We start from the raw sequence: 18,424 nt of genomic DNA, 5'->3' as shown, positions 1-18,424 counted from the left end.
TCATTTTGGTGTAATTTCAGCTTTGGGGACCCTCTGTGGCGTGAGAAATCTCGGTGTTTTCGCAAGCCCTCCTGGGGGCTGGCTCGCACCAATGTTTATCTCCAGTCCCAGGTAGGAACCCTGAGTGCCTCGCGCTACACGTACCACAGGACAATCTGTAAACAACACGGTCCACGTCTGTTAGGAGCTTGCGGCGCCGTCTTCGGTTTGATTTCTGAGAGGATAACGGAAATCGGTGGGGCTTGCGAGTGGCTGCAAAAGAAGAAAACATGGTTTTTTCCCAGGAGGGGTGTGATTTCGTTTGGCTGCAAATGGCAGGCGCATGTCCGAATAAGAGACATTTTACTGAGGAAGGTTTAGAGCCGCAAATGACTGTGACTTGACTAAATGCATTTAGTAATGTTTGCATTTTGTAGGTGTATTCTTACTGGTTAGTCATCGAACGATATCTAGAATTGACTGACCAAAAGCTAATCCAATCGAGGTTTCTTTTGTGTTGAGGCGAAGTTTCCATATGATACATTGCCCCATTCGTCATGCCACGGACATTGGTCATTGTGTGATGTTCATTCCGCCTGGCAGGAGACAAGCAGGCCTCCAGTGTGTGTGTACGATGTCCAGGAATAAATTGTCAAGATCTGGGGTTTATTCAGGATTGAAAATATTCAGGATGTGAAATTGTTCGGGCATAATTTGGCGTTTGTTCAGGATTCGGCAATATGTACATTGTGATCTCCACGTTTTGTATCGGTCCATTGTGGTGGGTTTGCGGATACGGTTATCGGATCCATCAGCTGACGGCCGATGCGACCAGGTACAATGGGAACGATTGTGACTAAGAGAAACGGAAGAAAAAGAAATAAGATGTTGCTGGGATCGTGGATCGGATCGTGGATCGGATCGTGGATTGTGATTTTTGTAGACGGGATGTTTTGACGATTGAAAGTGGATCGTGGATCTGGGATGGTCGGGTTGAGTGTCTCACAGTGGGCTTAATAGACGAGTCCATGTCAGTTACCCCAGATTGAACGTTCTTTATTTTTAAGAATTGCAAATTTGAAGAACTGGCGCCATATTTCACATTTTTCGGTATCCTCCGTTTTCCAGAAAATTTCAAGATTTCGTCGACAGTATCGTCAGAATGTAAACCACTCTCCAATTCGATGAAACCTTACATCATAAATGTCTACACCAACCGCCACACAACAAAAATCTATGACTTACCAAAGAAATGAAACTATTAACTCCTGGCGCTCATGAACTCACGAGTTTGCCATCCTTCCCGCCAAAGTAGTTGCTCACCGCATGCTTGTCGTCCATCGGCGTGGGCAAATCCACAATGGGCTCAAGCGACCGAAGCATCTCGTCCTGGGACCGGGGGTTTGGGTCTCCATCTTTGTATTCGAAAGGCCCGCCCAAAAACTTGTTATCGTTGAGCTTAAGCGCAGGTGCAATGCCGCTATTTTGATTCTGGGTGTCGTTCAACAGTAAATGGCCAATCTCACCACCAAACTGGTCGTTCAGGAAGCTTTGAGAGAGACGCGAGTTGACAGGTGGTGGACTGGCAACACGGGAGGCACCATGGGGGAAAGTGATTTTGGGCGACAACATACCACCAAACTGGGAGTCGATCTCACTGGTAGGCAGCTCGCCTTCCATGGAATCGTAAAGATCGGCGATATTGCCGAACCCCTTGTAGGGCCCGTCGGCCTGCTTGCACAGCAAGTACTCCTTAAGACAATTGCGCCATTCCAAATCGGTCCAGTTCTGGATTCGGGCGGTATCGAAATTGGCCTCGACAAGATCAAAGGCATCCTCGGTGGCCAAGTACCCGTAGTGTGGTAATGATGGCAAGCCGAAAAGCATGGAGATGGTGTTTCTCTTATCGCTGTTTAAGTGGCTTGGACGACCGTACAACTTGAATGCATCAATGATGTGCACAAAGTTTCTGATCATGATCTCGATTGCAGACACACCCGGGTGTGGAATGGGCATCAAGTAGATGTAGTTCGTGCAGACGAACTTGTTCACACTCTGCTTCTTGTAGAAATGAGAAGAAGTGTTGCGAGGAGGCGAGCCTGGGGTAAGCTGCTCCTTGTTAGTTTTGATGGGTGTGGGTGAGTTCATGAAAAAGGAGTGAGAGGAGTTCACCGAAGTACTTCTGGAACGATTGCCCAGCTGCACAGGGGCTGGCGCTGCAAGGGAGCTGAGCGATGTGTTAGAACCCGTTCTTGAACCAAGTTTAGATCCAACTGGGGTGTTTGCACCAGACAAAGAAGCTCCAGAGAACAAGTGCTCGTAGTCCTTGTTGACAAACACTTGGCCCTCCAATTTCATGATTCCGTTGCTGTCGATCATGCGGTGGTCCTCTGGGTAGACGTTGTAGACGGCGTCGGCATCGTTGACGTACATGATCAACGATTTTTTGTTGATTTTGTCGTTTGTGTATATTTCCACCCGGCCCTTTTTCTTGCCGTCGCCGGGGATGATGGCCATGTACGTCTTGATCCACTTTGAGGAAACCTGGGGCAAACGCAAGTTGCACCATTCAAAACGGGCAAAACGCTTTTTGTGGGCCAAAAGCGTGAAGATGTCCAGGAGCTCTGGACCCTTGATTGAGAGCATCACTGCGGTGAAAGCCTCGTTCAAGGAGGTTTGCTCATATTTGGCCAAGTGCAAAGCAGCAAGCCAATTGAGGAGATCCTGCTGGACGTCGAAGCGGAGCACCTTCTGGTGGTTGTCAAAGTCCTGCAAGATGGTCAAATCGTAGGAGTATGAGTCGACGTTGTTGCCCACCAAAACGCTGCAATCCTGGATGTTGATGTAGCGTGGGTTGTGGGAGCCGTCAATGTACAAGGCCAATTCGGCTCCGGTCAAGGTGGCCTCGGCAGGCTGCCAATCAGAAGAGCCCTGGTCTTTAAGCCACAAGGAACCGCTAATGTATGTACGCAAGCGCTGTGCGTTGATCAAATTGACTACAGGCAGCAATTCGGGAGGAAGGTCGCTCAGAATGGTCTTCATACGACGGCGGAGCGATCTCAGAGGCCGGAGCAGGTCGGCATCGAGAGCCAGGTTGGTGTTGCTGGACATGGAAAGCACTCTCGAGTGTCTCAAGTAGGAGGCGGGAGCGAGCCTTTCGGAGCCCAGGCGTCGACTAATTGGGGAGGAAGGAGCGGAAAGCGGGTTGTTCCCATTTCCTGGTGGCGTGGACCCTGCCAGGCTGTTGATGTGGGTTGTGTTAAGACGAGGAGGTCTCAATGGAGAAGCCGGGTCTCTGGGAGAGCGGGGCTCTCGAGGGAGATCTTTGTTTTGGCTCTCCTTGAGGAAGTCTCTTCCGGTTTTTGGGATATCCTGGGGGTCCGAGTGGGATTTTGCTTTTGGAGGAGGAATGGGTTTGGCGGAACCCTTGGTAGGGATGTCGGCTTTCCGATTGTCCTTCTTTTTGAAGAGGAACATGGCAAGATTGTGGAGGCAGGTTCACAGAAGAAAAAGGCCAGAAAACCCGGAGAAGAAGCCAGATAAGAAAGGAGGAGGAAAGGGCAAAGAAGTACCAGGAGCAAGATGCGATGGAATGGAGATGACGACACCGCGCTGTACGTATTGGGCCGGGCCACAATCAATCGGGGCTTTCCTGAGGGCAGGGCTGTGACTGTGTGCAGGTCGGCAGTAAATCCACAGCGCCAGCGATCGCCAGAAGGTGGAGGGGTCCACGGCGGGAGAAGGATAGAGGGAATTGAGAGTTTTTTCCGGAATCGCAGGGCCGGTTTTGGCGGGAGATCTGAAAATAGAGCTTATTTATTGGTGGGTTTCCGGAGGGGCTCGGCGGTACTATGGAGGTCGCGACCCGCAAGCGTGGGGCCATACGAGCAACAGACGGAGGAGTAACCAACAAACTTACCATGAAGAAGAAAAAAAAAAAAGAACGAGAGTAGCTGACCAGGGTGCAACAATGAACGGCTGCCCAAGAAAGAAAGTGGAGCCGCTTCCCCTATAAAACCAGTGCCGGACCAGTACAAGAAAAAGTCTTGGAAAACTCTGGGGTCAGGGATCCTGGTACCCTGGGGACTCTGCCAAGGCCCGTGGGACGTAAACGAGCACCCACAGCCTCGAGATCGAAAGATCCGAAAACCGGCCTTCATAGCCTCGTGTAGGTTTCATCACAAGCTGGCGATTCTAGCTTTTTTCAAGCAACACCGCCTCGAAAGCCTCTACGTATGCCACCCCCTGGCTAAGCCAGATCTCGCTCGAACGCTGCGATGTTTGACTGGCTGCGAAAGTGAAAAATTCCACCTCTTGTTTCTTCACACTGCGGCTTCTGTGGGGCCGCTTCACCCTGAAGTGTCTGAAAATAGACCAGACCCTTGGGGACACCTCCTGTGTCAATTTATATGAATAACGCTATTTTTTTTCCCCAGAGCGAGCCTTGTGCCCTGGGGTAGCGGCAGCTCCGCCTGCATCATCTACGTTAGATTGTTCGATCATGCTGCTCGCCAAAACGCTTGCTAGCAAGCAAACATCGCTAGCAACCGCACGACACTTCTTGGTGTTTGTTGTTCTATGCGCCGAAGATCTGGAGACCGCGGTCCACCCGAGCCTAAATGGCGAAATGTTGACATTCACGGTTTGAAAGTTTGAGCGGATGATCCTGAATCGTATCCTGCTGTTCCTGCTTTTCTTGCACCGATCGGGGATTATTTTTCACCGCCGCGTAGTTGCATGGACTATCAACGCTCTCATCTCTTATCTTATCTGTCGGTGCAGTCCAACGGTAAAACGTCAAATCGAATAAACACCTCTTTCCATACATGGCCCACCCGCTCTACCAGGCCCACAGGGTCACGCCAGCGCTCGCCTGGGCCACCTCCATCAACTCCTTCAGCACCATCCAGTTCGGCTTCCATTTGGCCGTGACAAACGCCCCATCCAAGATCATCGCATGCTCCAGAGACGAGTATGCCACCGAGACCTTCTGGGGCTCCTGGGGCCGCCAAAGCTGCATTCCCATGGACGCCAACGATATTGCCCTCATGAGCACGATGTTCACGCTCGGCGGCTTGGTCTCGTCGTTGGCGGCGGGGTCTCCTTTTGTCTCGTCGATTGCAGGCCGTAAACGCATCCAGAAAGCGTGTTCTGCCGTGTTTTTGCTTGGGTCAATGCTTCTTTGCCTAGCAAACACGAAATGGGTGTTTTTGGCCGGAAGGGCCCTCACCGGAATGGCCCTGGGCGTGTCAATTGTGGTTGCACCTATCATGGTCAACGAACTCGCTCCGCTCAACCACCGTGGCCTCATGGGCTCCTTGTTGCAGTTTGGCGTAGCCCTTGGCATTTTGATCGCTTTTCTAACCGCCCTCCCGTGGGGCAATGTAGACCAATGGCGGTGGATTTTTGCATTTGGAGCGTTTCTTGCATTGGCCCAGCTTGTCCTCCTCTTCACCATTGTGGAGCTGCCCAAATGGATGATTACTCATCGAGGAGAATACTCAAAAGCAATGCAAACCCTCTACACGCTCCGGTCCGAGCCGCTGCTGGTGAACCACGAAATCCAGCACTGGAGAGAAATGAGAAATCGCCCCAAAGTAGGCGTATGCGAGGAGCTGCCGCTTATAGAGGAAGAGACTCCAAGCACGTTCACGCCATTGACGCCGTCCAAGTCCCGCAGAGGCTCCATCGACCCCAGTTCTGTTTCCATGCTACAGTACATGTGCAGCACGCTGTACCACAAAGAGGTGGTTGCGGTGGGCCTTATCATGACGGCTCAGCAGCTTTGCAGCATGAATGCCATCAATTTCTACGGCGTGCTGATTCTTGAAAATGTCGTTCCACAAGGCACCAACGTGCTCTATATCATGCTGAGCCTAGCGCTCTGCAACGTTGTAGCCATGCTTGCGGTGCTGCCCTTTATCGACAAATTCGGCAGGAAGTCCTTGCTCGTGGCCTCTCTTGCCATAATGGGCGTAGCGGCAGCGCTGATCTCGTCCTCCATGTTGACCGGTCACGGAGCCATTGCGGCCGTTTCTTGCTTTATCTTTGTCACGGGATTCTCTATAGGCCTAGGGCAGATACCCAATTTGATGGTAAGCGAGCTTCTGAGCCACGAAACCGTCGGAGTGGCCCAGTCATTTGGAACCATGCTCAATTGGGCTGCCAATGTCGTGGTGGCATACGGTTTCCCCCAGCTCCAAATGGGACTTAAAGACTACGACTTTTTCGTGTTCTCCGTCATCTGCGCCGTCTACGTCATAACCGTCATTTTCTTTGTTCCCGAAACCCAGGGCCGTCTAAATTACCAGGACATTTGGAAATAACCTTTGCGAGATTCGCAGCCAAGACTCAGCCCCACGTCCCCATGCCTGCACTACAATGCGCTGGCCTATCATTCCCTTGCTTCGGTGCATACCGTCACATATAAATGGACACATTCCGGCCTAAGACTGCTCGCCCAAAATGGTTGACTACAAAACCTGGTTGAAAGATATCGACGACAACACCAAAATCGGATCGCTTTCGATTCCTGGTACCCACAATTCGGCAGCATGCCATACCGCTTTACCCTCTGTTCAGTGTCAGGGCAAGTCTGTGACTGAACAATTGGAGCACGGTGTCCGTTTTTTGGACGTTAGAGTGGGCAAGTACCCATTGAAGTCCGGCGACGATGCCAATGACTTGACTGTTGTTCACAGCAAGTTCCCCGTGCGTATTCCTTTCCCCAAGAAGTTCTCCGACACCATGGAGGAGATTACCAACTTTTTGGACAAGAACAAGTCCGAGACGGTCATTCTTTCCATCAAGGTGGAAGGCACCGGCGAGTGGGACCACAGCAAGGACGAGTTTGGCAATGTCATTTGGGACAAGTACTGGCAGCCAAACAAGGACAAGTTCTACCAGGGCAGCGACTTGCCCAAGTTGGGTGACGCCAGAGGCAAGATTATCCTCTTCAGACGTTTCGGCGACAACAACCAGGACAGAAAGAGCAAGTTTGGCTTTGACGCCCACACTTGGAAGTACAATTGCACGGAGGACGACCGTGGCGCCTTCTGCGTCCAGGACTTCTGTGAAATTGAGAAGCTGGACGACGTTTCCAAGAAGGTGGACTACGTGAAGAACTTGGCCAGGAAGGCCAGCGAGCACAACAAGAGCAACGGCGACGGCAAGCTTTTCGTCAACTTCTGCTCCGGCTCCAACTTCTTTGACCGTGACTGCTGGCCCCAGCAGGTGGCCAAGGCCATGGAGGAGCACAAGCTTCAGGAGAGTTTTGGCAAGGGCAGCGGTATCATTGTGTTGGACTACGTCGAGTCGTCCGACTGGAAGATGGCCCGCGAGTTGATTGACAAAAACTTTTAGGTAGGTGGCTGCCGCTATGCTCTTGTATGATTACGTATGTTCTAGTTAATGTATTTGTATTCCTTTAGTCTGGGGTAGTGCGACCTCGGTGGTTCGCGAGATCAACATAGCCGGTCTGCCTCTCTACCACAATGCTTCTAAGTATGAATCTTAGGCATGTGAGACTCGTCAATATACAATGCTTTAGGGTTCAATGGCCCAGACGCTATTCGTCTTATGATGACTCGAAGCTACGACAGATAATAGAGACTTCTAATATGGGTGTTGCCCAACGACTTGAAGAAGCCAAAAGACAGACAGAACAGAAGCCTCAGATACCAAAGGTTGAAGAGACGAAAAAAGCTGATACCGTGGTGGCCAGTGAGCCGGAGCCCCAGCCAGCGTTCTCCATAGACATCAAGAACCTTCCATCTCAGAAGGAGAAGCTCCGGAGCGAATTTTCCAAAAAACTAGAGATACACATGGAAAACCTCCAGGAGACCATTTTTAGAGCCACCAGGGCCCTCAACGACGTGACAGGTTACCTGGGCATAGAAAAGTTGAAAAAGTCTGTCGACCAATTAGAGAGTGAGCTTAAGAACCAGAAACAGGCGGTGAAGCTGTGCAAAATGAAGTACCTGGAGGCAATCCAGAAGCGGTCCGACTCACAGAAGGAGATCAATGAGCTCTTGACAAGAAAGCATAACTGGAGCCCTGTTGATGTGGAGCGTTTCACAGAGCTTTACCGTAACGACCACACAAACCAACAAGAGGAGGCTCTGGCCGAGCAGCAATTGGCTGACGCCGAACTGGCGGTTGACTCTGTTCAAAATAGATTGACTCAGCTGATTTTGACCAGGTACCATGAGGAGCAAATCTGGAGTGACAAGATCAGACAGGCGCTGACGTGGGGAACTTGGATTATCATGGGGATTAACGTGCTTTTGTTTACGGTGGCTACGTTTCTTGTGGAGCCCTGGAAGCGGCGTCGTCTTGTCAATGCATTCGATGCTCAGGTACAGCAGAAGATGGACTCATTTTCCAACGAAATGAGGGCTTTGGCTGGTGCTCCTCCCAAACCTGAAATTGCACCAAAAGAGGAACCAGCGGGGTCTCCAGAAGCACACGTCATCAGTTTCTCTGGCGTGTCCACATGGGCACAATTGAAGGCATGGCTCATCAGAAACTACAACGCTCTCAAGACAAGCCCTGCTTTCTCCCTCGACCACCAAAATTTCACCATCTACTCAGCCATAGTGCTTGGTCTCGGGACCATTGTTGGCAGCACCATCATTCTTCTTGCCTACAGCAAATAAACGTAATCATTCATTTCACATCACTTCGTTACTTATTCACCTCGCTGGAGCTCAGGTTGGCCTCTGCCTCTGCCTTGTTATTCACAAACACCTGTTCTCTCAGCTTGTACACCTCTAAAGCTTCCTGGGTAGCCAGTCCCACGGTCTCCAACACAACCTCGTTGAGCTCCTCCATCTCGTCGTCCACCTGTGGAATGATCAAGTTGAGAATAAGTCCAATGAAGCCGGTGATGGCAAAGCCAGTTTCCATCACCAACGTGATGGCGTCAAAGAAACCCATCAACGCCGTGTTGTCGCCAGAGTAAGTGAAAATATTGTCGAACCAGTTGGGCACCAACACCGAGCCGATTCCGGGCACCAATGCCGCAGTCAAGACGAAACGGTCTCTTCTTGTGAACTCCGTGGTGGAGATAATCTTGATACCCGAGACGGCCACAGAAGAAAACAAAAAGCACGTCATGCCACCCAAAACCGTGCTTGGAATGGACACAATGGCTGCAGCGAATTTGGAAAAGATCCCCATCACCACAAGGAAGAACGCACACCAGTATCCGACCTTTCTGTTGGCACACTTGGTCACGGAAATAACACCGTTATTTTGAGCAAAGGTGGAAACAGGCGTCATGGTCATGAGACCGGCAATGACTGAGTTGCATCCGTCTGCAAGGATCCCGCCTTGGATTCTGGACTCGTACATGTCGCCTTCCACTTCCAATCTAGAAACATCACAGGTAGCGGTGATATCGCCAATGGCCTCCATGATAAGCACAATGTATCCAGCAAAGAAAGGCAAAACTGCAGGGCCGTAAACCTCGAGTTTGAATGTGTGCACCCATGGGAAAGTGGCGACCGGAGCAGAGTCAATATTCTCAGAGGAGAAGTATCCACAAGCGGCAGCGACAATGCAGCCCATAAGCAACCCCATAATGACAGCACAGGATTTCATGATGGGAGAACCAAATCTTTCGGAAATGATAATGGTGACATAGACCAAGAAGCCCAATCCAGCAAACTGAGGCGAACCCCACTCCAACGGTTTGGCAGTGCCACAAGTCTCACCCACACAGTTCGAGCCGCCCATCCAGTTTTGGAAACCAGTTTCAACAAGATGGACACCAATGAGAAGCACCACGGGACCGGTCACAAGAGGTGGGAAAACCTTCTGGAGCACGTTGGAAGGTGCAAAAGAAAGCAAAATCTCAAACAAGGCGCAGACGGTACCGGTGGCGATAATACGGCCGTATCCATCGGGACAGGGCAATTTTTCATCGCCGTCCATTGGGCAGAAGCCGTTCTTGTACATCAACGGCATGGCCTTGGTGCAAATGGTGATGGTTGCAAACGACGTGCCCACTACCGAAAGCAAACCCGTGCCGATGTAGTAAGGCGTCTTGTAAACGTGGAATCTTGTGATTTGGATGCAAGAAAGAAGACCAGCGCAAATAAGCGATGTGGAGATGAGATATTCCTTGATTTCGTTACTCAAGCTGGCGGCGGTGGAAATCAACATGGGAGGAGTGATGACACCGGCAAGCATGGCCAAGGAGTGCTGGAAACCCAAAATAGCACCCAAGATCAAGGGCATGCTCAGGTTGAGGCCGAAAAATGGTTGTGTCTTGGGCTGGCCCTTTTTGAAAGGCACATCAGGAATGAAAAGATAGCCGTAGTCGTAGTCGCCCAAGAGGCCCTCGCGTGTGGTCCATTTGCGCCAGAAGCGCTTCGCTAATGTGGAATACTTACCCATGATGAGGCAAAAACGTGCGGACGGCGGCTCTTTAAATGGTTGCAAAAATGCACCTCCACTGGCCTGTGTGGACCCTGGCGATACTGCAGATCTAACAGAATCTGGAAACGAGGGGATCGGAGAAGCCCGGTGGAGGAGAGCAGGCAGGAGCTTAGCGTGCTGGAGGAGCAATACAGCGTGTGATGGAAAAGGATGACTAGGAGGAGAAGACACTGAAATGGTTCACTATTTAAACGCTGGAAGTCCATTTCCACTGGGGGTGTTTCGCAGCCGTATGCGGGTGGGATACGGCGACGATCCGATCGATGAACGGGCTCTCTCTGGTGTAAATCGTGAGGTGGCGCCCGGGGGTGGTTGGAATGTGAATATGGACGATTTATTATAAATAGTGGGCGGTTGGACCCATGTCAATTTTTCTGGTTTTGTCCATTTTGTCCAACCGTCCTTGATGGGATCTTGTGATTGTCTGACGTTGACAGCCTGCACCACCTCGTATTTGCTTGTATAGAGCTTGTCTCCACATTGTCACCACAACAGAGTACGCCCCACCAACGGCCCGTTCCTTGGCAGAAAAGGAACTCAGTTGAAAGTGCTCCTAGAATCTTACAAGTTGCTTTTTCTTACATCATCGTGTGTCGGTTTTCCACCTCCTGGTCAAGATCTACCCTGCGATGGACCGCCCTCACCTGCCCAAATAGGCTATATCCGGTCCATCACCGCCACACCATCAAACCTTATGCCTGAGCCACTTCTAGAGCCTCTAGAGCCTCTCGAGCCCCTCTACCTCCTCGGCCCCTCTACACGCTGAGCCCCCTCTCTGGAACCCTGGGTTTCTCCGAATCGCGGAATAGCGGTCCTACTACCCCTCTGTCTTAACTATACGCCTATTTGAGCGAAACCAACTTGATGTCGAAGGTCAACTCGGAGTTGGCCGGGATGCCTGGCAACTTCTGCGAGCCGTATGCCATCTTGGGGGGGATAACCACTCTTCTCTCTCCTCCCACAGCCATGCCGGCAACACCAAGGTCAAAGCCCTTGATACACTCGCCCTTGCCCAAGTTGAAGACAAATGGCTTGCCGGAAGTGTTCTTGTCGAAAACCTTGCCGTCCTTCAACTTACCAATGTAGCGAATGCCCACCTTGTTGCCAGACTTGGCGGTGGCTCCACTGCCGGTCTTTCTGTCCTCAGTGATGACACCACCCAACAACGTCTTGGTAGGGAACTTCTTGTCCTTCTTCTCTTCCTTGTCCTCCTTCTTTTTTTCCTCCTTGGCCTTCTCCTTCTTCTCCTTCTTCAGAGGAGTGGGGCCCTGCTCCAATTCCTTGGTGAACTGCACCTTCTTGTCCTCCTTCTTCTTCTCCTTCTTGCTCTTCTTCGAGGCCTGTGGCTCTTCCTCGGCAGCACGCTTCTTGGAGCCCTCCTCCTCGACCAACTCCTCGATCTTGCCCTCGATGTCAGAGGCATCCTCCAAGGCCTCGATGTCAAGCAACTCATCCTCATCGGGGGTCAAGTTGTAAGCGTCCGAGTCGTACTCGTCCTCGTCCTCAGAGTCAAAGTCATCCTCCTCGTCGTCAGCTGGGTGCTCGACGTAGTTACCGCTGAGGTGAATTGGGTAGGAACCGGTCACCACAAAGTGCACCTCCTCGTTAGGGGACACGGTGAAATCAATGGTCTGCTGGAATTGGACCTTTGGAGAAAGAGTACAGAGAACGAATTCCTCAACTTCGTCATCAAGGTCGTCCTCGTCGTCCTCATCGTCCTCATCTTCCTCCTCCTCTTCTTCTTCTTCCTCTTCCTCCTTCTTCAGCTTCTTGCTCTTCTTCTCCTTCTTGGACTCCTTCTTGGGCTCCTCTGGCTCCTCCTCGCTGTCCAATTCGTCCTCCTCATCGTCCTCGTCCTCGCTGTCGAGGTCAAAGGCGTCATCGCCGCCGAAAGGAATGGCTCTCTTCAAGACTCTCAAAGTCGAAGGCTCCTCCTTGTCATCAGCAGCCTCAGGGTCCACGGCAGCCATGGTGATTCTGACTGTCACGGGGAACTCCTCCTGCAAAGCAGGCTGTGGGTTGAATGGCTCAAGGGCCAAGTTGTATGTGCTGATTGGGAGTAAAGAAGCCATTATGGTGATGGTACAAAGAAGATCCTGAGATGCGATGAGCTAAAAAGTCTGCACAGTGCTCACACACAGAAGCCATGTTTAATGGCTTAAACGAAAATAGAAAATACTGAAGTTTGGGTGTCATTCAAATTCTTGCCCATTTGGTCTACTAGCCTTTACGTATACACATGGTCTTTCATTTACTGTATTAAATATACAAAGTGAGAAGCTTAGAACTTCAACAAGTGGGGCTTGTCACCGCTCTTCAAGGAGAAGGAGGAGGCCAAGTACTGTTTCAACAATGGGGTTTTCTTAATCTCAGACAACAAGGCGGAGTCGACAGTCTTCTGGTCGGCAACCTTCTCGGCCTTGATCTCTTTCTTTGGTTGTTCTTCGTTGAAGAAGTCAGCCTCGGACTTCTCGCCCTTTGGCGTCTTCTCTCTGGCAAAGTAAGCCACGTTGTACTTAGACACGTCAACGGAGGACACGTCAACCTTGGTGGAGGTGGCAATGACGTAACGAGCGTTAACTCTTCTCAATGGCACACCGTTCACCTTGAATGGACCAGTCACCAACAAGGTGTTGTCCTCCAAGTGCTTCAAGTACACGACTCTCTTACCTCTGAATCTACCGGCAAGGAGAATCAAGACGGTACCAGGGGTGATAGAGGCACGCAACTTGTGAGGACGCTGGGTCTTTCTGGCGATCTTCTGAGTCTGTCTGTTAGTATAATGTTGGTGTCAAGAGAGCAGCACGAAAGCTTTTGGTAATTTGTGGATTCGATATTGCAAAGCATAGGACGGTGGTTTCTTCTCGTCGGTAGGGCATTTCATGGACTCGGATGATGATGCTTCACATCTTCAAAGATAGGACGGTACGGCTGGATCAACAGCTAATTTGGGATATAATTTGGATCTGGTATGCTTTTTGCTGCTCTCGCTTGTCTTCGTTGTGTGGGTTTCAACATACGGTCTGGCTCATTATGTCTGGTTCAGATAGAATGAATAAGTCTACGACCTTTTTTTTTTCTTAACCAAGGTAGGGTCGCAAAATTTCTCACGATTTTTTTCGGTGCGGTGTGCAGACAATCGCTCTACCTTCTGGTCACAGGTGCACGGGTTCGCTTCTACTGACGAAGCAGTCACACGCAATCACGTGTGATGTTCACCACCAATACAACCAACCAACCTTCTGCCAACATTACTGGAAAGAGTTGTTTTCGATTGCTATTGGAATCGTGATCTTGTTAGAGGAACAATTGAAGATCTTGAGTTATACAAAATGATATGGACAGGCATCTGGCATGTTTATGATCACCTTTCTCATTTCTCATAGACCACAAGTAGATGCATGTAGAGACTCCAGAAGTACAATCTGATTACTACATCGGCCTTCGTAGATAAATCTTATTGGTACAGTACAATTATAAAACTAGAATAAAATTAGTGTTGCGAGAAGTACGACAAGGTCACATTCAATTGACCTTCGCCAACAGGAATCCTGAGAGTATCGTTCAGATCCATGTGGTCTGAGAGAACAATCTCGCCGCTTCCGAGAATTTGGCTTCTGCCAAATGTCTTGTGCTCTCTGACAATAAAAGACATTGTGCCTTCAGGTGGGGATCTGAAAGTGAACGTTTCGTTCCACTTATATTGTCCCAGGTGGTCCTTAGCAGCTCTTGTCTTATAAATATCCTTGCTTCTGGCCGGAGTCGTCAAGTTAACCTTGATGTCCAAAGCAGACACGTTGAAGCCAACAGCAGAAACAATGTTGGCTCTGCCAGGGATACCATTTGGACCCATGGTCGAGGAGTTCATCGTGCTAATATCCGTAGCTTCACTGACATTTCTCTTGTGCTGGCTCTCAAACTGTCCAGGACGCTGTGGAGGAGGCAAGAGGTCACGGTCGACATTGGGGAGAGCACCCTCGATAGATGGTGGTCTGTTCTGCTCCATTTGTTCCTCTGGCGAAGGTGCACCCTGCTTGTTCTTCTCCTCCTTGTTCTTCTCTTCTTCTTGTTTCTCAGCTTCGTTGGAAGCATTAGACACTTCACCTCCGAGCAAGCTGTTCTCGTTGTCACCTCCCTCTTCTTCTTGTTCGCTTTGAGCACCAAGCTCACTGCGTGCTGTACGTTCACTACGGGCACCACGTCCACTTTGGGATGGACGTAAGCTTCCAGAATCGCCATTACGAGATTGATCGTCAATCTCCCCGCTCTTCTTTTTGCTCTTACCCAAGTGCTTGAAGAAGCTGCCTCCCTTGCTGAGGTTGTCAGAAACAAGACCCACACCACTGCCAACAGTGTTGGTTGCAATACCAGCGACACCACCAACAAGCTTCAATGGCACACCCTTGACATCACTCAAGTCAATTGGCAAGCCAGACTTGCTGCTAAGAGGTGGTCTCACGTATTCTGGTTTGAAGGTCACTCTCAAGTTCACGATACCCTGAGTATCAAGTTGAACCTTGAACTGAGTGGAGTCATTAGGATCGATGGAAGCAGTATCAATAACTGCGGTACCCAACAACTCATCGTCGTTGGTCAAGTCCCAATCGTAGACCTCCACAATGAGAGGCTGTCTAGATCTAGACAAGATAGGGAACTCGAAAGCTTCGTTCCAAATAGGGTCCAAAGTTCTTCTCTTCTTGTCTGTTCTGAAGATCTCGACACCCTCCAATTTAAGAACACACATTGGATCAGACTTACCGTTACTGTCAACAGACATCAAACCCTCGGCACTCAACACCTCGAGCTTAATGTGACCAACATCCAAAACAGTATCCAATGGGGCCAATTTGACAGCAGATGGAATGAACTCTGCACGCACCTTCAAGGTGTTCTTTTCGTCAATCTTGATAGTGATAGGTTGCTTGTTGGCATTCTTGAAGAGCTCAACCGTGTCAAATGTCTTCTCAGCCACAATCTCCTTCTTGTGTTCAACGACATACTTCTTCGAAATTCTGAAGATTGTGAGCGAGTTTGGCAAGTCTCTGATGAACGCATCAACATTCATTGGAGTGGTCAAGTGCTTACCATCGGCTCTATGACTGATACCCGATGAAAATGCGTGATCATCAAACAAGACATGAACCAAGCAGTCCGATTGCTTGAAGTGGCCCTCCAAAACATGAAGCATCAAAACACCTGTTCTGTACTTGACGGCCTTCTCCAACGGCAATGTCACCTTTTCAGGCTCAGGGAGGTTATCCTCTTGCAATTCAACCCAGTCATACTGGCCAGGGTTTTCATCGTAGAGCTTTTGGTCCTCCTCGGCCTTCTTTCTCTCATCTTGGTCTTTCTTTCTCTTCATCTCCAAGAACTCATCCATATGTTCCAATTGCGAGATAGTGTAGACTGGCAAAGTTGGAACAAAGGAAACAGAGTAGAACAAAGAGCCGTGAGAGTCATCACCGTATAACACAGGCTGTTCAATGATCTCATCAGATCCATCGTAAGCGAGGAAGTAACCTTGGGTGTTTTTCTTCAAGAAATCATTCACGGTAACAGCACAAGAGCCCAAAGGTCTGTCCTTACCTTCAGCTTCAGCATCGAAAATTTCGAGCAAAACGTGCTGGTGAGGGTTGGCGACAGGAAGGAAGAATACAGTGTCCCAGTAAGGGTCCAGGGTGTTGGCGATCGTAGCAGTTCTTCCTTTTGGTTTACCGTTTTGTGAAACTCTGATGTAAGGATCGACATCGCCGACCTCCTCAAGATTAACCAAACCTTTAGCATTTCTGATTTGCAATCTGAAACCACCAATGGCAGGCTCTTCGAAGAATTGAAGACTTTCGTCGCCCATTGGCAAAGCAGACCACTTGACGCCGATCTTGAATTTGGTTGCTGGGCCGCCAGACCTAATTGGAGGAGCAGTGATCCACAGTTGACCTCTGGAAGACTCGAAAATCAAGTCCTGCAAGTTTGTATCAAGTCTACCAACAACTTGGTCCTCGACAGAGTCCTTTACCAAGATCTGAATACGAGTTTGAGATTGCTGAGTGATGAGCGACTCAAATGTAAGACCCCAAGAGGGCTCGTTGATCTGTCTCAACTTTCTTGTGGTCTTCACATGCTTGTCATTGACGTACACTTCAGCATATGGGTTCAACAAACCAATAATGGACTTGGAGATATCCAAGTTGTAAGCACCGTAAAGAGAAAACTTCATAATACCAAGCTCTTGGTCAATGTTCTCCTCCTTGGAGCCATCTTCCAAAGTGAAGTTCTCCAAGACGTGGTTCCATTTAAGATCAAAGTTGAGCTTACCAACAATTCTTCCACCGTCAGTAATGTTCTTGGTCTGGTTCTTAAGCTCGGGCTCTTGCAACAAATCAGCCAAGTTAAAGTCAACTCTTCCAATAGAGATATCCTCTGGCTTGCCAGGTGCGTAAGACGAGACACTGAAAGTCAACAAGTTACCCTCCAAGCTGTTCACAAGCAAATGGAAAGACTCCAAGTAGACAGCGTCTCTGGTGTTTCTCTTGATCTTGGTACACTCGTCAATTTCAGGGCCACCGGACAAGGTCATCTGAACGAATGGATGACACTCCTTGTCCTTGAGCTCGTTGCTCTTGATGTCGTAGACACGCTTCACGTTCACAGTGAGCAAGCCGATCGAGTCGTTGGACTGCTGGGACATGATCTCCTCAACATCAATATCAAGCGAGTTGGGAGCGTACAACATAGGACGCATGGTCGAGTGGATGATACTGTTAACGAAAGTAGACAAACCGGGGATAAAGGACATGATGTCAAGACCCAAGGTGTCACCACCCACTGGCTTCAAGGCGTAGTCGATAGTTGGAGGCTCGAGGAATTGAACAGACACAATCTTGACGTGAGGGAAGTTGTCACTCAACTTCAATCTGATCTTCATTCTGCCTGTGAAGGACATGTCCTCGACCAAGATAGGAAGCGACTTGGTGATGAAAGCCTTACCAATTGTCACACCCAAGGCGACCTTGGGGTTGATCTTCTTCTTGATTTCGTTCTTGGTCATGTCGTCAGTGTCGTTGGGAGCGAAGGAAAAGGCCCAGTCCATTTCAATGTGGTCCTTGCCCTTTCTGGTGTAGGACTTGATGGCATCCACACGAGGAGCCTTGGAACCCAAAGTAAACTCGTCCAAAGAAACAGCTTCAATACCGAAGCCGGGAGCCTGGTCCTTCATAATCTCATTGGCCTGGTACAAGACCATCTCGGACAAAGCAGGCATGTAGATGACCCAGAACTTGGCCAAGAAGGAGTTCATCCACTCCATGGTCTCCTCCTCGTTTTCCAAACGGTTGCGGGCGTCAATTCTGGCCATGTCGTCTCTGATGTTTCTGTTGAATCTACGGAACTCGGCCCTGTAAACCGAAGCGGCGCCCAAAAGAACAACACCCAACATCAAGATACTGAAGCCCCAGCGGGCGAAAAACCACGAGAAAAAGGAGATACCAAGGATCATCACCGTGTTGTAGTACCAGTCACAGTACAAGTGGTCCATGACATACAGCTCCACGGCCTTGATTGTTTTGAGAGCGTGCAACTTGTCTTCAGAGGAGTCCTGAGACCCCCAGCCACCGATCTTTCGCCATGGGAACGCTGGTCTGCCGCCCTTGGTCTGCTTCTCGGCAGAGTGCTCTTTTTCCTCGTCGGGAGCAGCACCATCGAAAGGAGCCTTAACCTCGGTCTGGTTGGCCCTAGCTTGTCTGTTCTTCTCCTCGACAGAGGCCGGGTCGCCGGCGGAGCCATTGGCGCCCTGGGAGGGCGACGGCGATTTCGACTTTGACTTTTTCTTGCTTGTTAGCGGATTTGGCACCCCAATTGGCATGGAAAGAAAATAGTACGTACTTGCGACATCCAGGAATTCGGAACGCTGTATACGATGCACCAGGCAAGTGGGAAGTTGAAGCTGTCAGCCGCAGGCCGGCCAGTGTGCACGCCTTCTCTGCCGCGGCACTAACCTTCGGTT

The 18,424-nt window shown here is 50.0% G+C and overlaps 7 protein-coding genes across 7 annotated transcripts; 3 read left to right on the top strand and 4 right to left on the bottom strand.

The window, feature by feature from the left end:
• Positions 1-1,254: 1,254 nt before the first annotated feature.
• Positions 1,255-3,456, bottom strand: C7M61_004845 (uncharacterized protein; the record flags this gene model as incomplete). Its single annotated transcript, XM_024860160.1, has 1 exon — positions 1,255-3,456. One exon carries the CDS (start codon positions 3,454-3,456, stop codon positions 1,255-1,257), a length of 2,202 nt encoding a protein of 733 aa, XP_024711717.1.
• A 1,349-nt stretch (positions 3,457-4,805) lies between these two features.
• On the top strand, positions 4,806-6,305 carry HGT20 (Hgt20p; the record flags this gene model as incomplete). The annotated part of the gene is made up of 1 exon (XM_024860159.1): positions 4,806-6,305. The coding sequence occupies one exon, from the start codon at positions 4,806-4,808 to the stop codon at positions 6,303-6,305; it is 1,500 nt and encodes a 499-aa protein (XP_024711716.1).
• Positions 6,306-6,444: 139 nt separating this feature from the next.
• Positions 6,445-7,341, top strand: PLC2 (Plc2p; the record flags this gene model as incomplete). Its single annotated transcript, XM_024860158.1, has 1 exon — positions 6,445-7,341. One exon carries the CDS (start codon positions 6,445-6,447, stop codon positions 7,339-7,341), a length of 897 nt encoding a protein of 298 aa, XP_024711715.1.
• A 257-nt stretch (positions 7,342-7,598) lies between these two features.
• Positions 7,599-8,636, top strand: SHE9 (She9p; the record flags this gene model as incomplete). The annotated part of the gene is made up of 1 exon (XM_024860157.1): positions 7,599-8,636. The coding sequence occupies one exon, from the start codon at positions 7,599-7,601 to the stop codon at positions 8,634-8,636; it is 1,038 nt and encodes a 345-aa protein (XP_024711714.1).
• A 28-nt stretch (positions 8,637-8,664) lies between these two features.
• Positions 8,665-10,380, bottom strand: C7M61_004841 (nucleobase:cation symporter-2 family protein; the record flags this gene model as incomplete). Its single annotated transcript, XM_024860156.1, has 1 exon — positions 8,665-10,380. The coding sequence occupies one exon, from the start codon at positions 10,378-10,380 to the stop codon at positions 8,665-8,667; it is 1,716 nt and encodes a 571-aa protein (XP_024711713.1).
• An 884-nt stretch (positions 10,381-11,264) lies between these two features.
• On the bottom strand, positions 11,265-12,494 carry C7M61_004840 (peptidylprolyl isomerase; the record flags this gene model as incomplete). Its single annotated transcript, XM_024860155.1, has 1 exon — positions 11,265-12,494. The coding sequence occupies one exon, from the start codon at positions 12,492-12,494 to the stop codon at positions 11,265-11,267; it is 1,230 nt and encodes a 409-aa protein (XP_024711712.1).
• A 209-nt stretch (positions 12,495-12,703) lies between these two features.
• C7M61_004839 (uncharacterized protein) lies at positions 12,704-18,283 on the bottom strand (the record flags this gene model as incomplete). The annotated part of the gene is made up of 2 exons (XM_024860154.1): positions 12,704-13,193; positions 13,935-18,283. 2 exons carry the CDS (start codon positions 18,281-18,283, stop codon positions 12,704-12,706), a joined length of 4,839 nt encoding a protein of 1,612 aa, XP_024711711.1.
• Between the last annotated feature and the right edge of the window lie 141 nt (positions 18,284-18,424).

The sequence above is a fragment of the Candidozyma pseudohaemuli genome (assembly GCF_003013735.1).
Source record: "Candidozyma pseudohaemuli strain B12108 chromosome Unknown scaffold00018, whole genome shotgun sequence".
Lineage (NCBI taxonomy): Eukaryota > Fungi > Ascomycota > Pichiomycetes > Serinales > Metschnikowiaceae > Candidozyma > Candidozyma pseudohaemuli.
This window is presented reverse-complemented; position numbering and strand designations above follow the sequence as displayed.